A 20,725-nucleotide genomic window follows, 5' to 3' on the forward strand; every position below is an offset into this window, starting at 1 on the left:
ATTTCAATGGTTAAAAAACCATTGTATTTATAGTGAGATTATGTATATTTAGGTTATTATTTAGAAGTTAATATTTGATATATCAAATCTCAACAAAATTGTAAAAAAAACCAATTTAATTTATAGTTTGATAAATTTAATTTATAGTTTGATAAAAATACCTCTTTTAACGAGTTTAACTCAAACTTTTTATATATTTTAATTTTTTTAAGAGTAAAAATATTAATATTACTTAAATATTGTATAGACTTTCAATATATTATAATATTTTAAAATTTCGATGGATTTCAAATATTTATAATAATTTAAACATTCTATAAAAATTTAAATATTTATAATATCTTAAACTTTAAAAAAAAACGTAAATATATTATTTTATGTTTACTTTTAAAAGTTTAAATATGCCCAAATATAGAACCAAATTAAACTGTTAAATTTGGATACCTGATAAATCAAGCTTCGTGCTCATTTGTACTCGAAACATATTAGTCACATATTTATAGTGATTATCAATCATATTCCAAAATATTTAGTCGATGTGGGATATACAATACACTTTTTCTGTAAATTAGTTTACAACTTTACATATATATAATTTCTGCGTTTTTTATTATTTCCATCTATACTAATCATAATTAATTACTATAATTTAGTTAAGAAAATATTGAAAATCTAAACTAAATGATGAATTGTTTTTATTAAATTGTATTAAGTTGATTTGTTGTTTCAGTAAATATCTCACAATATAAAAGCAAATCAAATTAGTTTACATATATATACAATTTCGTATTTAATCTATTGATTATTTTGGAAGCAACAAAGTCACAGTTAATAAGTATTAAAGATTTCTCATTATTATTAATATTCGTAATAATTATAGGGATTAAGTATGGTAGTAGTTAATATTTGATATTACTGAAGCTATTAAATACTTTGATACCTATAGTTAAGGATTAACCGATTGCTTATAAACTTTAAGTCTTAACATAGTGTAGGTGCTAAAAACCACAATTTAATATACTTAGTTGATTAGAAAAAATGTAGGCACAGACTTTCAGTAGAACTCGATAAGAACAATGAAGAACTGACATACTGAATTTGTGTTGATGTTTTAATCGGTAACGTTACAATGTACTCACTATGTATTGTTTCAAGATATTTAAATCAGAAAGCTACAACGAAATTTCTTGGGTTTACTCCGACGATATCTCTCCGATTTGTCCGCGATCTCCTCCGACTCTCCGAGATTCCCTCGATAGTCTGACTAAGCGCTGTTGTACAACCGGCTGATATCTTCTGGGCCCATTTAGAATCCACCAAGAAGCCTACATAGTCCACTACTTAATGGACTTTATACAAGGGCGAAAATCAACACACCAACACATAGTAATGAACATATAATTATTGGCTGGTAAAAAAAAAAAATTATTGACTGGTCAGCCAATTTTGGTATTTTCGTCAGTCTTTATGTAAAGAAACACCACTGTCGAAACATTTTTTTTTTTTTTTCCTGTCGAAACATATTTGTTAGTTGGTTTGGGTTCAGTTTTGTGTAGTAAAATTTTAGCTAAAAGTCTTAACCAAAATTAGTTCGGTCTGACGTGTGTTTGTTACCGGTTTCAACTTTGTTCTTGTTAGAATTGGTTTCCAAAGACTTATTTTTATATTTCATGGTTTCAACTTGCAAGAGGCTCGCTTCGATATTATTTTAACCAAAGTACAAACCACATTCGAAATTTATGACCCAAATTGAAACAAGAACCGAAACACTTTATCAGGTTCGATTTCAAAGCTCATAACTAGCGTTATTTATTTATATATTCACAGACAAAACCCTGATCAAAGAAGAGCTTAGTTCCACACCATGTAGAAGCTTCACCGTGGCTGATAGATGTGATGATTACGGCGACAACTGAAGTTTGGATTCACGTACTTCTTCTTCTGGCTACACTTTGGTGAACATGACGACATCAACGACAACTTTGATCTGTTCAGCTTCTCTTTCGTAGTCTCCGCCATGTTCAGAAGCATCTTCAAATACTTAGCAACATCTGTTTCTGCCATAGTAATTAACAAAACCACTTATGAGAAACTTTTCTCAGATCTGAAATTTTAAACAGGTAGAGATTCCACAAATCGTTACCGGTAACTGAATCAACCATAGATCCACCATCGGAAGAAGCGACCATCTCCTCGAACTCTTCTTCAAAAACAGAGAAATCATCGTCGCCGTCGTCGAACTCGTACTCAGAGTTGGAACTCAGCCAGAAGTCACGGAACCATTTTGACGTCGTCACCAGATCCCACCACTTGGGTGAAAAATCCTCGACCTCACGAAATCCAACCGGATCGAACACCGGCGCGTTCGGGTTTAGCGTCGATAACAACCTCCGATCTACCATCGCCGACATCTTCAAAACCGAATTGACTGATGGTATTGAAACCAGGAATCAGAAAGTTTTGTACCTTTCTCCGATCAACGAGTCAAACTGAAGAGCCTTAGAGCGAGTCACACTTATGAAGTGAGATGTGAGGAAGCTTGGAACGGCCTTTAAAAGAAGAGAAAAGCAAGTAGTAGCCGGTAAAACCGGTCAGTGTCACAGACACGTGTGACGGGTATAATGACGATCTAACGGTAATGAATGATAAGAGGGTGATCTGACGGTGTAGATATGCACAATAATTGGATAATACGCTCCTTGGTTACTGGATAAGGGATTATCTTTTGCTTACTGTTTAGATAAACTGAAGATATTTTTTTGTGTTACTTAAGGTAAGAAGGAAATTTCTAGAACGTAGGCCTAAAAGCCCATTAGGGTAAACGAAATAAAAGCCCTTAAGGGTACAAGCACGATTAAAATACATATTAAACATACAGTTACTTAGAGACGGTTATTGGCTTTATAATTTTGATGGATTTGGAAATCTAAATAAAAATTATGTGTTATTAAATCATTGATTTTAAAATACTTATCAAAATTATATGTTATTGGTTATATGATTTACAAATACTTGTTAAAATCCCATGTTATTCATTTAATGATTTGGATTTAAAAGTGTAAAATAGAAAGATTCAAATCCAAGGATAAAACATGTTGAGGGGTGTATTGAAACCATGATTTTTGAGAATTCTATGGGATTTATAAAATTTGGAATTTTGATAGATTTTAGGGAAGTTGATATGATTTATGGTGAAATTCTTTCAAATCCCACCTAAAACCATGAGATTTGGATTTCTGTATTTTTAACTAAACAAATCCTCTCAAATCCTCCAGAATCCCTGAAACTTAATTAAAATCCAAATCTACAAACTGTTTTGAATAACAGTGGATTTTAAAGTAGATTTTTAAATCATCAGTTCAATAATAGTAGATTTCATGAGATTTTTTTAAATTCATGATTGAATAACATATAATTTGTAAATTTTACACAAATCACTTAAAATGTCAAGTTGAATACATCCCCGTTATTTCAAAATTCATGTGTTTTGATTTTTAGAATTTAAAATTCCATATAGATTTAGAAATCACCTCTACAATAACAGCCTCTGATTTCAACTGCAGTAGTTTCTTCTTTATATCTTCTTAAAAGTAATTTAAAGTTCGATCAATGTGGGCTCCGACATGTTTACATAAACTCCTAAATATATATTTTCACGGGACATTCGTATGATCGTATCTCTATATATATTTTTGCAACACAAAAGAGTTATGGGTGTACCGAGATTTAGAAATGATTTTAGATTTAATGAATATAAATTAATTATGACGATGTGAGAGTAGGAAAGATTTTTAGATTTTATTTGGGGAAAAAATATGAACAACAAAATTATGTACCATTTTTACTTCCAGGACAAGCAAAATAAGAATTAATCAGATTTAAAGAGATATTTATGTGCCTTGGATGCCAATTTCAAAATATTATCTAAAGATTGTCAGTTAAAACGTGGACGTGGTTTGCAAGCATATATAAATCTCAGTATTAAGCCTCAAAGAAATAGATAGGAGGAGGCGAAAACACACAGATTGTTTAGGGATTCAACAATGGCGCAGCTTTTAATCAACCGAATCTTCAAACCATCTGTCTGCAAAAACTTTCTCGTAAGCTTCTCTTTTGCTATTTAATAATAATTAGGTTACTTTAAAACTTTTTGTTCCTTAGTTGTTTCTGACTACTTGACCATGATGGTCCATTATATAAATGGCAGAGACACACAAACGTTCGTATGTTCTCATCTACAACTCACTTCTCATCTACACCAGCCTACCCGTTTCTGTTGATTGACTACATCCTTAACATCGCAGACTCTTCTCTGGATGGTCGTGTAACAACACAAAATTATTCCTCCAAGGGAAAGAAAGTCTATATTAACGACGAGAAACTCAGTGAGGAGGTCTGTGATGCGATGACTGTCGGCTTTTCACGTGATGGACTAGAACTAGAACTAGAATCCTATATTTCGTACAGTGACGACGAGGAACTTATCATCAACTATAATCCCTCGAACCCCAAACTTGAAGACGTGACCGTTCATCTACCTTCTCTACCCACCGATACCGAAATCCAAAACCTGGTCATGTCCTCTTTACCTGTCCGAGATAAAGATTGGGTAGTGGGTGTCAAGTTATCAGGATCTCGGTTGAGTCTCTGTAGGCCTTTTGGCAGCTCTAAATGGATCAACATCAACACCATGCCTCAGTGTATAAACCCTTTTTCGACCCTCATGTTCTCCAAGACAGATCAAAGGTTCTACATTCCAAGTATTGGAGGCAACTACTTGTGCTACTTGGATCTCAACTCTAAGGAGGATGAGAAACCCAAGTTCATCGACATGGAATTTGACAATCTTCCAAAGTCTGTGTATGAGGAGTTGGCTGAAGTGAGTTCATGTTCTAGGACAGAGCATCTTGTGGAGTCACCCACCGGCCAACTTTTCCTCGTCAAGTGGTATAGTATCTAATTAACTAGACAGTTTTGGTGTGTACCAATTTTTGGCTTGATTGACTCTATGATGTTTTTGCAGGTACGGTAAGGACATGAAGGATTATGAAAACGATCTGATACATGTAACAGAAAAGTTCATGGTGTTTAGAGCAGGTGAGGAATCGGACGAGTATGGAAAGACTATGATCTACACAGAAGATATTGGAGATCTTTGCATTTTTGTTGGACGTGGTGAGGCTTACTGTGTCCCGGCAAGTTTTTCCCATGGACTCAAGCCTAACTGCATCTATTTTGTTGGCCATAACTTTGGTGTTTACGATCTCGCCACCAAAACCTGCACTACCTTGTACATAGAAGATTACAAACCATTAAGGAAGTTGGACTTCCCTTACTGGCCTCCTCCTAATAATTAATTCATCTCCACTAGTTCCTAATTAATCACCATGGCACTTGCACGTGTGTTGCTTCTCTACTAGTATTGTTATTGCTGTTTTTGCTTTCCCAATTGCTATAATTGAAGTCCAACGTTTCTCTTTCAGTCTTATGTTTCTTTCTATTCCATTAAATATGGTAAACGTAGCCTTAAGTTTCATACACTCCTCTTAATGGTCTTAATGTTCAAACTCGAGCATTTTGGTACGGGAAGAAACAAAGAATGCAAGAAGGCGTTTCTTTGTCGATAGGTTGAGAATATCAAAACAGAGCAGTGTTTTTAACTTGATTAGAATTATAAAGTCTTTGTTTTTTAATTAACAAATTAGTGTGGGAAGAGAAAAATATATAATCAAAAACTAAGAAAGATCTATAAAAAAAATAGAGCCACCGAATTGTGTTATACAGTCAATAATAATTAAAAGCAAAAAGGAAACCACAAAAAAGTTGTACAAAATACCCAAAAAAAAAGGGAAATATATCAAACAAAACAGAAAGCAAAAAGGAAAAGGAAATAAAAACTTAGGATGTCCTCTCTTATCTCTATAAATAAACCCACTCTTAACAAATTCTTCAATTCGTCTTTTAGGTTTTCCACATATTATTTTTTCTCTCGATCTCTTTCTTTCAAAAACCACAGCAAACAATGGAGAATGAAACGTTTGACCACAAACAGAGACAACTAATATCGTCTTTCATCAATATAACCGCATGTCAGAATGAGGAAATCGCAATCCACTTCCTTGAAGCAACAATGTGGAAACTGGATGATGCCATTAACCTCTTTCTCATCTCTTATCATCAATCTCCGTGTTGTCAAGATGCTTTCATGTGTCCAACTTCGGTCGCAGTATGTCCTGAAGATGTCTGGGACGACTCGACACCAGAAAAACCGTCAGATTCTAGGTTATCTTCCTTGTACCGTCCTCCTCTGGATCTGCTTTTCAATGGTTCCTTTGAAGAGGCAAAATCAACTTCCTCTAGAGAGGATCTCTGGTTGCTCGTAAACCTCCAATCAACTACAGAGTTTGCTTCTCACACTCTTAACCGAGATGTATGGTCAAACGATGCCGTGTCTCAAGCCATCGGGTCCGGCTTCGTCTTGTGGCAGGTCTATGATGATACAACTGAAGGACATAAAATATCTACTTTTTACAAGATCGACTCTGCTCCTCCCGTGATTCTCCTCATCGATCCCATCACTGGTCAGAAGATGCGTACATGGAGCGGTATGATTGAAGCTCATGGTTTTCTCGAGGATCTGATGAAGTACAGGGATGTTGGTCCTCACGAACACGTTGCATCTCTGACAAGCAACAAACGTATCAAAACAGAGAAGATTTGCTTTGAAAGCAGCCAGGCTGACGACGACCATCATGGCATGTCTACGTTTTGGGAAGATGATCGCTTTGTGACTCCTCCTCCTTCTTGGGGTATTGAATTTGAAGAGACTTGTCTGTCAAGCGATGACATGTTTGAGTTCCCGGTATTGACAGAAGAGCCAAAAGGAGACTGTGATCGAAGCCTTTTATGCAGTCTGTGCATTCGATTTCCAGATGGGAGAAGAATGCAGAGGAAGTTTCTCAAGAGCGAACCGATTCAGCTTCTCTGGTCTTTCTGTTATTCTAACATGGAGGAATCAGAGAAAAGAGCGTTCAAGCTTGTGCAGGCGATTCCTGGTGCTACTAAGACTCTAGATTATGGAGCTAAAGCCACGTTTGATCAATCTGGGATTGATAATTCGATAGTCTCGGTTACTTGGGAGTGAAGATTTCAACCTGTTGTTTGCTTCTTTATATCTTCTATTTGAAGTATTTGATTATGGAAGTAATTAACCCTTGCATTCTTGTTTGTAATTCTAAAAACTTATGCTTTGTTCATCAATTTCGAATATTAAGTTCAATTTTACAATTCTCGCAAGTTATTCAATGTTGTTTAGATTTTTTTTTAATAGTACCGAGTCCAGTGATAGATTAAACAAAGGATGTAAATTCGTAAATTATAGCTATTCTTCAATGGTAACAAAATGATTTTCTTAAAACAAATAAAAAAACAATATATGAAACAACTTCTGATGTTCTATCAATTTAACAATACTGTTTCATTATCAAGCTGACCATCTTCCTTTTCATCCCCGCCTTCTCGAGTCTTAGCAGTGGCAAGCCCTGATTCGATGTAACCTGCTTCTGCAGTTTACCGTGATTGTATCCAGCATTTCACTTCCGTTCCACTTCAATTTCTCAAGATGAAGGAAGACCAAGTTTCTGGACGATATTTTGACCAACTATGTCAGGGATGGTATCCCAAGAATTACCATCTGACTGAAAGCTGCCATTTTCGTTGTCACCCTCCAGTTCATTGCTATAGGCCATCACCATTACCATCTTTGTCTTTGCTAAGCTTTCCTGAATTACTCTGATCAGTACTGCGATTTTGATCGGATGAATCCTCTGAACTAGCCCCATCAGAAAGCATATCTACCGACGGAGAATGGTCATTAGAGTTTCTTCACCTTTAGAGTCCTCTGTAGTATTGTTTAGAAGTTCAATATTCTGAAGTGGGGCATCACTGAGTGATTTTATCTGTCCGAAAGCATACTCTACAAATTGACGTGCTGGCAAAGCTTCAAAGTCAACAAGATTTTTCACGACTGATTCGACTGCTTCAGAGTCAACAAAGATTTTCAGAACTGACTTAATTTCATTTCTTTGAAGGATCTCTCAATAAAACGGGAACCTCCACCACTTCTTTTCTTCTTCAACTTCCTCAAATCCCTTGTACTTAATCTGAAAATTTAAAATCGGTTAAGAAAAAGACCAAACTATTAGAGAGACTAATTTTTGCGTTTAGTACAAGCATGTGAATTAATGGAGCATCAGGCTGCATGATATCTTGTGCTTATTTGGATGTAAAAGGAGTATATTGTATTTTTGGAACTTAAGTTGATTCTTCTGTCAGCAAGATAATAATAGAGGATAAATTTATCAGCTACACAAATAAGCAAACATTCTCGGAGAAAAATAGCTTTGACAGCATAAACTAAACTGACCTCCAGTTGAATTTTCCCACCACCACCAATTTGATCAAAGGTTAATTAATAACCCAAAGCACACTCAACCACGATCAAGTGGTGTCGTCGTAGCACTTTAGGGTCGAATCCATAGAGACCAAGCGATGCACTATGAAACTATATAGATCGAGTATAGCTAAAGCAATAATAAAGATTGTTTCGCAAGTAACCGATCAAAGACAAAATTTAAATCAAAGTTTGTTAAATCAAGAGAAAGTATTGGGCGTGGAGAATCAATTAGGAGCTATGATCACGAAATTAGATGTTAAATTGGAAAAGCATTAATCAACCGTTCTTGAACTCAAATCTCGAAGGTATAACTAACCTACTGTCGCAACATTAGTTATCTATGCCTGGAATGGATTAAACTCTAAACCGTCGTTTGAATCTAAACAATCCTAGCAAGCAATAAGTTCAAGTTTGATTTGTTCACAAGGTGCCTTAACTTCAACTGTCATTGGCTAAGGATCACCTTGCTCACCTATGTTCTATTCAAGCAATTCAACAACACTTTTGATGCCTAGATGAATTAAACCTAAGATCTTAAACTAGGTGATCAATCAAGCTTAAGCATTAAGAACAACAATAAATGAAGAACACAAAAGATCAATCCCAAATCTAACTACCTAAGTTAGAGAATCATAAAAACCCCTTTTGAAACCCGAAACCCAACAGTAAAACTACTTAGACATTGAAATCAAAGTTCAGCAAATCAAAGATGAAGAAAACATGTTTGAATTGCAAAGAGAAAATAAAAGGGTTCAGAATTCTTCTCCAAAAGGTTAGAAAGGATAGGAGATCTTCTCCCAAAGCTTACAACTCTCAAAAGATGCGTAGAATAAAAGTTGTCTTTTTTAGAGGTCGAGCCTCGTGCTTAAATAGTAAAATAAAACCCTAAAAGTCGGTTTAAAACGAAAAAAGAAAAGTTGCGCCGGGCTCGCGATCGGTCGATCCGAATGTAGATCAGCCGATCCGGAATATTTTTCTGCTCTCACACCATCTGCTTGCTAGTCCGATCAGTCTTCAACCAATCTAGCTTCAGATGCATATTTTCGTCTCCAAAGCGCTCAGATTCCTTCCAAAGTCACCTAAAACCTGTAAAGACTCACACAAGACTAAAAAGACTCTAAAAGCACACTAGGACCTAACAAAAGACTCAAAACAAGTGTGAAAACCAAGATTAAAATCCTATAAAATACAGGCACATCACAATTCCATCTAGTTCTACTTAGGACCTCGTGCAAGTTCCCTTGGAAGCAAAAAAACAAATAAGAAATAAGAAACTAGAGTAATTCGGAGGCTCTTCTGCAGCACACAAGTAATTTGCGATATCGGCATACCATGGTGAATCATTACTTATTTGTTGAAGAACCTTGACATCGGCCTTCTCCTAGTAGCAATCCAGGAAAGCTGCGACCACATACACATTTCCTCAGGTAGTCGGTCATCTATGGGGATCTCTTCATCAATTTTTAGCCTAGAAAGGTGGTCTGCAACGCCATTCTCCACCCCTTTCTTGTCATGTATCTCAAGGTCGAACTCCTGCAGAAGAAGGATCCACCGCAACAGCCTCGGTTTAGCATCTTTTTATGTCAACAAGTAACGTAGTGCGGCGTGATCGGTGTGCACAATGACCTTGGATCCGACCAGATAGGACCTGAATTTTTCAAAGGCAAAGACTATGGCGAGTAGTTCTTTTTCGGTTGTGACGTACCTTGTCTGCGTCCCATCGAGTGTCCTGCTAGTGTAGTAAACAACATGTAGCTTACCATCCTTGCGTTGTCCAAGAACTGCTCCAACAGCGAAATCGCTTGCATCGCACATAACTTCAAATGGCAGGTCCCAATCGGGTGGCTGGACTATTGGAGCCGATATTAGGGCTTTCTTGATTGTTAGAAAGACCTCCAAACAGTCTGCAGTGAACTCAAAGGAAATATCCTTGCATAGCAACTGGGTGAGCGGTCTGGCTATCTTGGAGAAATCTTTTATGAACCTTCGATAAAAACCAGCATGACCAAGGAAACTGCGTATATCTTTAACGGTTTTTGGAGGTTGTAGACTGGACATCACCTCTATCTTGGCTTTGTCGACTTCTATCCCTTTCTCAGAAATTCGGTTGCCCAGGACAATCCCATTGGTGACCATGAAATGGCATTTTTCCCAATTCAGGACAAGGTGTTTGTCCATACAACGTTGAAGAACCTTGTACAGGTTTGACAAACAGGAAGAGAAGGATGAGCCATACACCGAGAAGTCATCCATAAATACCTCCATAATATCCTCAATCAAGTCGGAGAAGATTGACATCATGCAGCGCTGGAAAGTGGTTGGGGCATTGCACAACCCAAAAGGCATCCGTCGGTAAGCGAATGTGCCATAAGGGCAGGTGAAGGTGGTCTTCTTTTGATCATCCGGGTGAATCGGAATTTGAAAGAAGCCGGAGTAACCATCCAGGAAGCAGTAGTAAGGGTGGTTTGCTAAATGCTCAAGCATTTGGTCAATGAATGGAAGAGGGAAGTGGTCCATCCTGGTGGCTGCATTGAGCTTGCGGTAGTCGATGCACATACGATGCCCCGTTACCGTCCTGGTGGGGATCAACTCGTTCTTCTCATTTGCAACTACTGTCACCCCTCCTTTCTTCGGCACTACATGGACCGGGCTTACCCACGTGCTGTCAGAGATTGGAAAAATAACTCCGGCTCCTAATAGTTTAAGGATCTCTTTCTTCACCACTTCCTTAAGGTTCGGATTTAGCCTCCTTTGATGTTCGATGGACGACTTAGACGGATCTTCAAGGTGAATCCGATGTGAGCATAACTCCGGTGATATACCTGAAATGTCATCTAAGGAATAGCCCAAAACCTTCCTATATTTTCTTAACTCGCAGAGCAAGAGTGCGGTTTCAACATTGTTCAAGTTAGAATTGATGATAACAGGATATGTGGAGTTAGGTCCAAGATAAGTGTACCTTAGCCCTTTAGGGAGTGGTTTTAGGTCCAACTTTGGAGCCTTAAGTTCGCTCCAATCCTCCTGATTCGATTTGGTCCCGGAGCAAGTTTCGAGATCAGCTGATCTCTCGCCTGGAATGGTCAATCCATCACCCTTATCGGTTGTTTCCACAGGAGGAGCTGGATCAGTCAGTCAGTTTCCGGATCTGTCAGTCCAGTTTGCAGATTGACGAATAGGACTTCATGTTTCAGAACTGCTGCAGCATCGAGTGTTCTGGCTAAGTTCTCAGTCTCCTCAGACAGATATCCCAGTTCTGGTTCCTTCTTTGTCAATGCGACAGCCAGATGATCGCTTGTACACACTTCATCGTAGATCTCATCAGCTATTTCGCCTATTGTATCAACCCAGAAGGTTTGACCATCGATTGTAGGTTTCTTAGCTGATTTCTCCAGGTTGAATCTCAGAATCAAATCATCCATGTGCAAATCGATCTTTCCTTCTTTGACGTTTATCATTGCACCAACCGTGGCTAAGAAAGGTCTTCCAAGTAGAATGGGTTCTTGGGATTCCTCATCAAGTTTCAAAACAATGAAGTCGGTGGATATATAGCAGTTCCCAATCTGCACTGGCAGGTTCTCCAACACTCCTTCTGGATGTCGAGTTGAGCGATCTGCAAGGACGAGGGTGACTTGGGTCGGCTTGAAGGTGTAGAGACCAAGTCGCGTCGCAACGCTGAGTGGCATAAGGCTCACGCTCGCTCCTAGATCGCAGAGACATTTGCCGAATTTGAGATCTCCTATCGTGCAAGGCAGAGTAAACGGTCCTGGATCTCCACACTTTTTTGGCATTCGGTTTTGGAGCATTGAACTGCATTCTTGAGTGAGGTACATCACTCCTTTCTCCAGACTGAGCCTTTCGGTGAGAATCTCTTTCACGTACTTCTTGAGAGATGGAACCATCCTTACTGCTTCGATGAAAGGGAGTCTAACCTGAAGCTCTCCTACCACTGATTTCAGCTTCTCATATTCTCGCTCTTGTATCTTGGTCTTGCGACGAGTAAGGAAAGGCAGTTTGGGTGTATAAGGTTGTTGGGGTCTGCTAGGCTGCTCACCTTCAGAAATAGTTGAACAAGGGATAACAACATCATCAGAAGCGTGGTTTGGAATTTCATCAGAGTTGTTTTCCGGATTTTGTTTTTTGGATTGGCCAGTCTTGCTATTGGATCGGTCATTCCCTTCTTTTTGTTGTGGTTTCGTAAGCTCCATGCCGCTTCGAAGGGTGATGTCGTTCACATACTCTTTCGGATTAGCCTCATTTTTCCCTCGAAGTGTCCCTGGGGGTGCCTTGAATCTTGCTGCGGACTGTGCCACTTGATTCTCCAACACTCTCATGTGGGAGTTTAACGACTCGATTCTCCCATTCAGCTCAGAATATATTTTGTCGATCTTGACATTCACCTCAGTGGCGTTTTTCTTCTGATTATCCATCAATGCATGCATCATCTGTTCTAGTTTGCTCTCCTGCGGGGCTGCGGCTTGCGGTGCATTTGCTTGATAACCTTGTGAGAAGTTGTTGACTTGGGGTTTCTGCTGAAAATTCGATCCTCGAAAGCATGTTCCCTTGTTCTGGAAACCCTGTGCGAAATTGCTCTGCTGAGGTCGCGGTGGGTAGACCTGATCCTGGGGATTCTCGACATTGTTCTATAGGACAGGTTAGGATGATTCCTAAAATTCTGGTTAAAACCTCGATTCTGAAAATTTTCCTGCCCTCCTATATAGTTCATCTCCTCTGTACCCTCTTGGTATGTCTCAGCACCGAAGTCTGCATATCCCCCAGCCTGTTCCTCGCACAGGTTGACACTTTGGTGATCCCTTTTCAGTAGGAGATTCACCTTGGCTGTGAGATCCTTAATAGCATCAGTCTCGACAGCATTGACCCGAACCATACGGTCATAGTCTATGCCGTGATTGCTATTGCTTACCGTAAGGTTTTCTATCAGTGCATTGGCCTCGTTTGCGGTGTTGGTGGAGAAATCCCCTTTGCTGGCTGTGTCTAGGGCCATCTGGTACTTCTGTTCGATGCCTCCATAGAAGATGTTCATCAGGTTTTCTTGGGTGTAACCATGGTGAGGACAGTCCTGAAGATACTCCTTGAATCTTTCCCAAGCTTCACAAAATGACTCCATGCCTTCTTGTGAGAATGTAGTGATCTTGCTTCGCAGTTTGGCTAAGCGTGACTTGGTATAGAAGTGATTCAGGAAAGCTGCTCTACATTGTGCCCAAGTGGTGAGTGATCCAGCATCCAACAGGTTCAGCCATCTAAGGGCCTTGTCCGCCAAGGAGAACTGGAACAGAGTCAGCATTAGATAGTCGTAGGGGACACTATTGGACCTCGTCGTACTGGTCAGCCTTTCAAAAGCCTCAATGTGATCTAGAGGACTCTCTGATGGCAACCCGTAGAACACGCGGTTCTGAACCAGATTGATCAGACTATGCTTAATCTCATAGTCTTGTCTTGCAGGAGCAGGAGGTTGAATCGCAGATCGATTCGCAAACAGCCTATTTTGAGCATCTTCATCCCTCAAGGTGGCTTGCCTCGCAGGCGGATTGGGTACAACTTGCTCTTGCGGGTTCTGCCTCTGCTGTTGTTGGACGATACCCAGCTGAGGGTTGGGCGGATTAGCCCCGGTATTTTTTCCGTCAGCCATAGGGTTGGCCTGGGCTCTTGTTTTCCGGTTTTCGCGTTCGAGCTGTGCTAACTCCTTGTTTCCAAGTATTTGCAAGTCAGGTTTCTTGTTGCTCCTCGTATGCATACACCTGAAACAAAAAAAAAAAGATAGGATGCAAGAACGAATTAGTGAATAGAAATAAAACAAACTTTAGACTAGACGTGAATCTAAAATTTCACAGGCAACATTTTGGTCCCCGGCAACGGCGCCAAATTGATCAAAGGTCAATTAATAACCCAAAGCACACTCAACCACGATCAAGTGGTGTCGTCGTAGCACTTAAGGGTCGAATCCACAGAGACCAAGCGATGCACTATGAAACTATATAGATCGAGTATAGCTAAAGCAATAATAAAGATTGTTTCGCAAGTAACCGATCAAAGACAGAATTTAAATCAAAGTTTGTTAAATCAAGAGAAAGTATTGGGCGTGGGGAATCAATTAGGAGCTATGATCACAAAATTAGATGTTAAATTGGGAAAGCATTAATCAACCGTTCTTGAACTCAAATCTCGAAGGTATAACTAACCTACTGTCGCAACATTAGTTATCTATGCATGGAATGGATTAAACTCTAAACCGTCGTTTGAATCTAAACAATCCTAGCAAGCAATAAGTTTAAGTTTGATTTGTTCACAAGGTGCCTTAACTTCAACTGTCGTTGGCTAAGGATCACCTTGCTCACCTATGTTCTATTCAAGCAATTCAACAACACTTTTGATGCCTAGATGAATTAAACCTAAGATCTTAAACTAGGTGATCAATCTAGCTTAAGCATTAAAAACAACAATAGATGAAGAACACAAAAGATCAATCCCAAATCTAACTACCTAAGTTAGAGAATCATAAAAACCCCTTTTGAAACCCGAAACCCAACAGTAAAACTACTCAGACATTGAAATCAAAGTTCAGCAAATCAAAGATGAAAGAAAACATGTTTGAATTGCAAAGAGAAAATAAAAGGATTCAGAATTCTTCTCCAAAGGGTTAGAAAGGATAAGAGATCTTCTCCCAAAGCTTACAAGTCTCAAAAGCTGCGTAGAATAAAAGTTGTCTTTTTTAGAGGTCGAGCCTCGTGCTTAAATAGTAAAATAAAACCCTAAAAGTCGGTTTAAAACGAAAAAAGAAAAGTTGCGCCGGGCTCGCGATCGGTCGATCCGAATCTAGATCAGCCGATCCATAATATTTTTCTGCTCTCACACCATCTGTTTGCTAGCCCGATCAGTCTTCAACCAATCTAGCTCCAGATGCATATTTTCGTCCCCAAAGCGCTCAGATTCCTTCGAAAGTCACTTAGAACCTGTAAAGACTCACACAAGACTAAAAAGACTCTAAAAGCACACTAGGACCTAACAAAAGATTCAAAACAAGTGTGAAAACCAAGATTAAAATCCTATAAAATACAGACACATCACAATTCCATCTAGTTCTACTTAGGACCTCGTGCAAGTTCCCTTGGAAGCAAAAAAACAAATAAGAAATAAGAAACTAGAGACAAAATCCGTAAGTTAGGCCTTCAGTAGACTCATCAGATGTATCACAACTTGCGTTAACTAATCCACATTTCCACAGTTGATTGTTCTAGTCAGAACATATCTCCAGATTCTCATTGCCTAGGAAACAAGAAGCATTTTATAGCAAAACGTTCTTTTTTGTTAGTGTATAAGTTTTCAGTTTGATCAAGTCTAAAGTACTACATCGTGTCATAATCCTAGTTTTTGTTTCTGGGTTCTCCAACAGGGTCACGAAGAACTTGCTGATTTAGAAAACTCCAACAACAACACAGACTTTCTTTCCTATGTTTAACTCAAACTTAATAAATTAAGTAAATGTCAAAATTTAATGGGTGAACTAATTCTCACCATCACAAATGTCTTCCAGGTTGATTTCAGAATTCTCCATCCGTTTATGAGTGGGGTAACAAGTTTTGCATTCCAAGCTGCAATCTGAAGCTCATTAAAAAATATTTGGGAAGTCAAAGCAAGGGTCTATATAATATAAGGTATTTGTACAGTTACTTTCAGGTTGACCAGGACACAATACCTGAAACACTATTCTACCTGTATCTGAGGCAGCTTGATATTAAAAACAAAGTCTTCGTTCTATTTTGGCTCTTTAGTCCTGCCAATAAAGTACACTGTTAATCACCAAGCTAATTTATACCAGTAACGGAGGATCTGATATTTAACAATCAATAAAACATATAAATTTCAAAGGCTCCTAACTTTTAGACCAAAAAAAGAAAAAAAACCTAAGCAGCTGAGGGTTATGACACTAGTACAAGTTCAAAAGTAAAATTTAAGTTTTCCAGGAAATCATGAAATGATGGGTTTAAGAAGCAAAGCTAAATTTGCATAACCTATGTAACTAGAAACTCGGACTGAATAAGACTGCATCTGAACACTTCCACTATGATCAGGCCAAGATTGTGTAATGTATCTAGTTAAAGTAAGTTCAGAAATCTTGCTAATACATGAGATCCTCCAAAGTGAAAATTCAGTAAAGAAAAAGAGAATTGACTTGCCCCCATATGGTTTTGCTTTTAGCAACCTGACCATCCAAGTCCATCACCACATAAGGATCAATCGTTCCTTGAAAAGCAAAAACCAATAATAACAACTTCAGTAGAGGTAAAAAAGAACAAACAATACACATGGTACTAAGTTCATTGCTTCATAAAACGTAAAAAAACACACACCCATGGATCCAAGGCAGGAAAATCAATTGTCCATCATTCATACACCTCCCTTACAAATGACCTAAAACAAGTACAATTCCAGCTCTTACAATATCTAAAAAACTCTTAAAAGCAACAAAATCTCAAAAACCAAAAGAGAGCTTCACATACTCAGAAAGGTAAAGAGTATTACAACCAGCCGCATTAACCTCTCGTTTCCCTATTTTTTCCTAAGACAATCGAACAAAACAAAAATCATAAACAGGTCAAATCATCCTCAGAGTAGGAGGAGCAAAGTTTCGCCGGGAATTGAAGTTTTACCGGAGGTGAAGCGTAGGCTTCGAAGGCAAAACCAGCGAGGATTACAGCGAGATTGATGTCGAACGAAGGACGTTCCTCTTTCTCAGCGAAACTCACTTCCTTCTTCGTCTCCGATTGAGCGAAGCAACGGAGCGAATTAGCTTTAGCTCTGACTCTGAAACTTTCACGGAAACTGAATTTTCCGGGTAAGTGGCAGGTGCGGGGAGTGAAGATAGGAGGAGAGTAGCGAAGACGGTGTTTAGGACGGAGGAAGTGAACGGAGCAGTGTAATTGGAGAGACGTCATCGCTACAGAAAGAGGGATTCGAGAAATTTGGGGAAGAAGATGAAGAATTTGCTTGAGGATTTGCTTTCTTCTGGAGATTTCTTTGGAGCAGATTTGTCTTGTTGTACGATATTGAATCCATTAACGGTTTCATTTTACACTTGATTAAGATAGTGAAATTTTGATAATTAATAATTTCATTTATAAAAAAGAAAACAAGTAATATAATAGGTTAAGAGCATGGGCTACTAATAAAATAAAAATTATTTAAAATAGAGAAAATAATAAGTATGGCTAAAACTATATAAATATTACACATTAAGTGTTAGTAAAAATACAAACATCAAAATAAAAACCAAAAAATATTGTTTATGATAAAAATTATTATGGCAAAGACACAACCCTAAAAAAAAATTATATAATGAAGACTCTTCATTACATAATTTATATAATATTATAGGTTCTCATCAAATCTCACTTAAATAAATATATATGTAATTTTAAAACATATACAGAAAAAGAAACCAAAATTTTAAAACACATAATTAAGCAAATCAACTTAAATACACTTAAAGTAGTTAACTTTAAAAGATTAACTAAATAATACACTTAAATTAAATACTAATCAGTTGTAAAGTAGTTAACTTTAAAGATTTCTGTATATCTATAAAAAAAAAAATGGAAAAATATTGATTACACAATTCAAAACGAAAAGAAATTTTCCTTTTCCTTAGAATAAAAGGAAGCAACCCTAAAGGAGTTGTTTCTCCGCCTCTCTCTATATATATATAAAACTTTTCTATATCCCTTCTTCAGTTCCTCTTTTTCCCTAGACGTATTGGTTTCTCTCTGAACAAGCAACAATGGAGCCATCTTTTCCGAACCATCAGAGAGTATTAACAACAAGGTCACAGCTTGACGGAACGATCGATCTCTGTGATCAGGATCAACTGATCTCGTCTTTCCTTGAGATCGCTGTCGGTCAGACCACAGAAACCGCAAGGGGATTCTTACAGACATCAGGTTGGAACATTAATGTAGCCATCGACCTCTTTCTGATCACCAACAACAATAATTCTGATTCGTTCACGCATCACGATAGTCATGAAGTCGAGGACTGGACAACATCAGGAACGTATGATAGTTCATACTCTGATGAAGAATCAGACTCGGATGTGTCTTCCTCGTATTCTCCTCCTCCTTCATATATACTTCAAGAGGGTTCTTTTGAAGATGTGAAGTATTTCTCAAGTGAAAAGAATCGATGGTTGATAGTGAATCTCCAGTCCAGGACGGAGTTAGCTTCTCATACACTTAATGAAGATGTATGGTCAAACTACGTGATTGCTCAAGCAGTTCAGTCCAACTTCATCTTATGGCAGGTCAATAATGACACAGTCGAAGGTCAGAAAATCTCTAGTTTCTACAAGATCGAATCTGCTCCTCCTGTGGTGCTTGTAATCGATCCCATCACTGGCCAGAAGATGGGTATGTGGAGCGGCGTGATTGAATATGACAGTCTTTACGAGGAATTGATGAAGTTTACGGACGCTGGTCCTCACGAATACATTGCTTCTCTGATAAGGGACAGGCGGACGGAGACTACAGAGACCTGTTTGTCAAGCAACATCGCCTATGAAATACCTGCTCCTTCCTGGGGTGAAGAATTTGATGGAAAGGAGGATACTTGGTCATCAAGTAACAATAACAATCAAGTTGCGGATCCTTCTTTGGAGCAAGAATATGAAGATGGAGACGAGTGGGAGACTCGGTCGTCATGTAGCGACAACAGTGATGACTTCGTGCCTCCTTTTATTGGGGAAGAATATACAGAGTCTGATGAGGCTTGTTTAGAGTTCCCGGTTTTGACAGAAGAGCTAAAGGGAGACTGTGATCCAAGCGTTTTGTGTAGTCTGTGCATTCGATTTCCAGATGGGAGGAGAAAGCCGAGGAAGTTTCTGAAGAGCGAACCGATTCAGCTTCTTTGGTCTTTCTGTTATTCTCATATGGATGAATCTGAGAAAAAGGCTTTCAAGCTGGTCCAGGCGATTCCCGGTGCTTCCAAGACTCTAGATTATGGAGCTGACATCACGTTTGACCAATCTGGGCTCGCTAATTCGATGATCTCGGTTACTTTGGGATGAAGCTTTCAAGGTTTGAGTTTATCGGATATGGTTGCTGAGTTGTTCCTTCTTTAGTCTTTCTAAGTTCATTGTGAAGAAAAAATAACCTTTTTAGTTTTTAGTAATACATACATTCTTTTGTTTTGGTCATGTTCTACTATGCGACTTAAGCAACACATATCACTCTTCCAAATCACTTTAATGGCCCAACAAGTTAAGGTATATCTTGGCTTCAATTGCTAACTCACGTTAGTGTGATACTTCACATTCTGTTTAGAGCAAAATATCAATACGTGTAGTTTTTAGTATCTTAACACAATAATATTATAGATTCACCTAAACTTATTTCTTTTTCATGTTTGGGATTCAGAAGGATTTCATTTTATTAAAGACAAATGATTTTTTATTTATTTGATATGTTCTTTATGGTAGCATTCCGTTGATGAACCAAACTGTTATGTACCAACAATTTTTTTTTTTTTTTATATATAACTTATATAAGATATTTTCTGGTGTTATCGTTTGGGTCACATAAATGAGAAAGAAATCCAAAAGGTTCATACGGATTTATGAACTCCTTTGATTAAGAATATTATGAAACTTGTGAATTTTTCTATACTGAATCATCCTTTCCCAAACTAAAGAAAGAACTAGAATACAAGAACTATGTATGTCATCTACCCATCTTACAATTGACAACCAAAATAACGCTTCTTTGCAATACCATGTTTGTTTAACAATAGAAATTGGTCATTACTTGGATTTTTTTCATTAGAGAGAACACTTTGAAATACCATGACAAACATATCAATCACAAAAAAATAAAAACAATTAAATTAAATAGTAAGAAAAAAACAAAAACAAAACATGTTGCTTGTAAAAGATTCTTATATGAGGCGAGTGATCTAATTCCGGCATCCTCTGGAGGCGAGTGGTGATATGATCATGAGACCATCAAAGACGACCCTTGAGTCTTGCTCAACATGAACGAAATCAAAGATCAACTCTTCCTACCAAACTGCTATTTGGGATGCATTCTTACCGCATCTAGAGCATATCTCGAAGTTGAATCAGTCCAATCAGAGTTTAGGTGAAGGAGTTATTCATTTTACAAATCAGGTGAACTCATGGCTACGCGACTTAGACCTACGAGCATTCAAAGGAGGATTCCGACCAAGCCAGAAGTACTCAAGCTATGAACAAAACTGTTCTGAAAT

General features: G+C 38.0%; 6 protein-coding genes across 15 annotated transcripts; 3 read left to right on the forward strand and 3 right to left on the reverse strand.

Moving 5' to 3' along the window:
* Positions 1,645-2,544, reverse strand: LOC104719025 (polyadenylate-binding protein-interacting protein 2-like). 2 transcript variants are annotated; one of them, XM_010436860.2, is made up of 2 exons: positions 2,144-2,541; positions 1,645-2,051 (listed from the first exon to the last, which is right to left on the reverse strand). In XM_010436860.2, the coding sequence occupies exons 1-2, from the start codon at positions 2,409-2,411 to the stop codon at positions 1,876-1,878; spliced, it is 444 nt and encodes a 147-aa protein (XP_010435162.1). In that variant the 5' UTR covers positions 2,412-2,541; the 3' UTR covers positions 1,645-1,875. The 2 variants fall into 2 exon arrangements, with proteins under 2 accessions (XP_010435162.1, XP_010435161.1); XM_010436859.1 differs by having other exon boundaries at positions 1,675-2,057; positions 2,144-2,544.
* Positions 4,044-5,357, forward strand: LOC104720395. The gene is made up of 3 exons (XM_010438302.1): positions 4,044-4,100; positions 4,208-4,947; positions 5,024-5,357. Exons 1-3 carry the CDS (start codon positions 4,044-4,046, stop codon positions 5,355-5,357), a joined length of 1,131 nt encoding a protein of 376 aa, XP_010436604.1.
* LOC104720396 (putative plant UBX domain-containing protein 14) lies at positions 6,023-7,144 on the forward strand. Its single transcript, XM_010438303.1, has 2 exons — positions 6,023-6,465; positions 6,604-7,144. The coding sequence occupies exons 1-2, from the start codon at positions 6,023-6,025 to the stop codon at positions 7,142-7,144; spliced, it is 984 nt and encodes a 327-aa protein (XP_010436605.1).
* On the reverse strand, positions 10,891-16,245 carry LOC109124877. Of its 9 annotated transcripts, none has more exons than XM_019231175.1 (3): positions 16,184-16,245; positions 15,986-16,062; positions 10,891-14,211 (listed from the first exon to the last, which is right to left on the reverse strand). In XM_019231175.1, exon 3 carries the CDS (start codon positions 12,895-12,897, stop codon positions 11,584-11,586), a length of 1,314 nt encoding a protein of 437 aa, XP_019086720.1. In that variant the 5' UTR covers positions 12,898-14,211; positions 15,986-16,062; positions 16,184-16,245; the 3' UTR covers positions 10,891-11,583. The 9 variants fall into 9 exon arrangements, 5 of the variants coding, with proteins under 5 accessions (XP_019086720.1, XP_019086718.1, XP_019086719.1 ...); XM_019231173.1 differs by having other exon boundaries at positions 15,986-16,069; XM_019231174.1 differs by having other exon boundaries at positions 16,167-16,245.
* Positions 16,653-17,522, reverse strand: LOC104719026. Its single transcript, XM_019231176.1, has 4 exons — positions 17,122-17,522; positions 16,972-17,030; positions 16,822-16,882; positions 16,653-16,715 (listed from the first exon to the last, which is right to left on the reverse strand). Exons 1-3 carry the CDS (start codon positions 17,404-17,406, stop codon positions 16,855-16,857), a joined length of 372 nt encoding a protein of 123 aa, XP_019086721.1. The 5' UTR covers positions 17,407-17,522; the 3' UTR covers positions 16,653-16,715; positions 16,822-16,854.
* Positions 18,249-19,529, forward strand: LOC104720397 (plant UBX domain-containing protein 16-like). The gene has a single exon (XM_019230627.1). The coding sequence runs from the start codon at positions 18,249-18,251 to the stop codon at positions 19,527-19,529; it is 1,281 nt and encodes a 426-aa protein (XP_019086172.1).

Source organism: Camelina sativa, chromosome 10, assembly GCF_000633955.1.
Source record: "Camelina sativa cultivar DH55 chromosome 10, Cs, whole genome shotgun sequence".
NCBI classification, from domain to species: Eukaryota; Viridiplantae; Streptophyta; class Magnoliopsida; order Brassicales; family Brassicaceae; genus Camelina; species Camelina sativa.

Coding starts and splice junctions, on each gene's coding strand:
- LOC104719025 (XM_010436859.1), bottom strand. CDS start 2,411: ATGTCGGCGATGGTAGATCGGAGGTTGTTATCGACGCTAAACCCGAAC. Junction 2,058..2,143: donor TATGGTTGATTCAGTTACCG/GTAACGATTTGT, acceptor TTACTATGGCAG/AAACAGATGTTGCTAAGTAT.
- LOC104720395 (XM_010438302.1), top strand. CDS start 4,044: ATGGCGCAGCTTTTAATCAACCGAATCTTCAAACCATCTGTCTGCAAA. Junction 4,101..4,207: donor CTGTCTGCAAAAACTTTCTC/GTAAGCTTCTCT, acceptor TATAAATGGCAG/AGACACACAAACGTTCGTAT. Junction 4,948..5,023: donor CAACTTTTCCTCGTCAAGTG/GTATAGTATCTA, acceptor ATGTTTTTGCAG/GTACGGTAAGGACATGAAGG.
- LOC104720396 (XM_010438303.1), top strand. CDS start 6,023: ATGGAGAATGAAACGTTTGACCACAAACAGAGACAACTAATATCGTCT. Junction 6,466..6,603: donor GCCGTGTCTCAAGCCATCGG/GTCCGGCTTCGT, acceptor GCGTACATGGAG/CGGTATGATTGAAGCTCATG.
- LOC109124877 (XM_019231175.1), bottom strand. CDS start 12,897: ATGATGCATGCATTGATGGATAATCAGAAGAAAAACGCCACTGAGGTG.
- LOC104719026 (XM_019231176.1), bottom strand. CDS start 17,406: ATGACGTCTCTCCAATTACACTGCTCCGTTCACTTCCTCCGTCCTAAA. Junction 17,031..17,121: donor AAGCCTACGCTTCACCTCCG/GTAAAACTTCAA, acceptor CGATTGTCTTAG/GAAAAAATAGGGAAACGAGA. Junction 16,883..16,971: donor AATACTCTTTACCTTTCTGA/GTATGTGAAGCT, acceptor TACTTGTTTTAG/GTCATTTGTAAGGGAGGTGT.
- LOC104720397 (XM_019230627.1), top strand. CDS start 18,249: ATGGAGCCATCTTTTCCGAACCATCAGAGAGTATTAACAACAAGGTCA.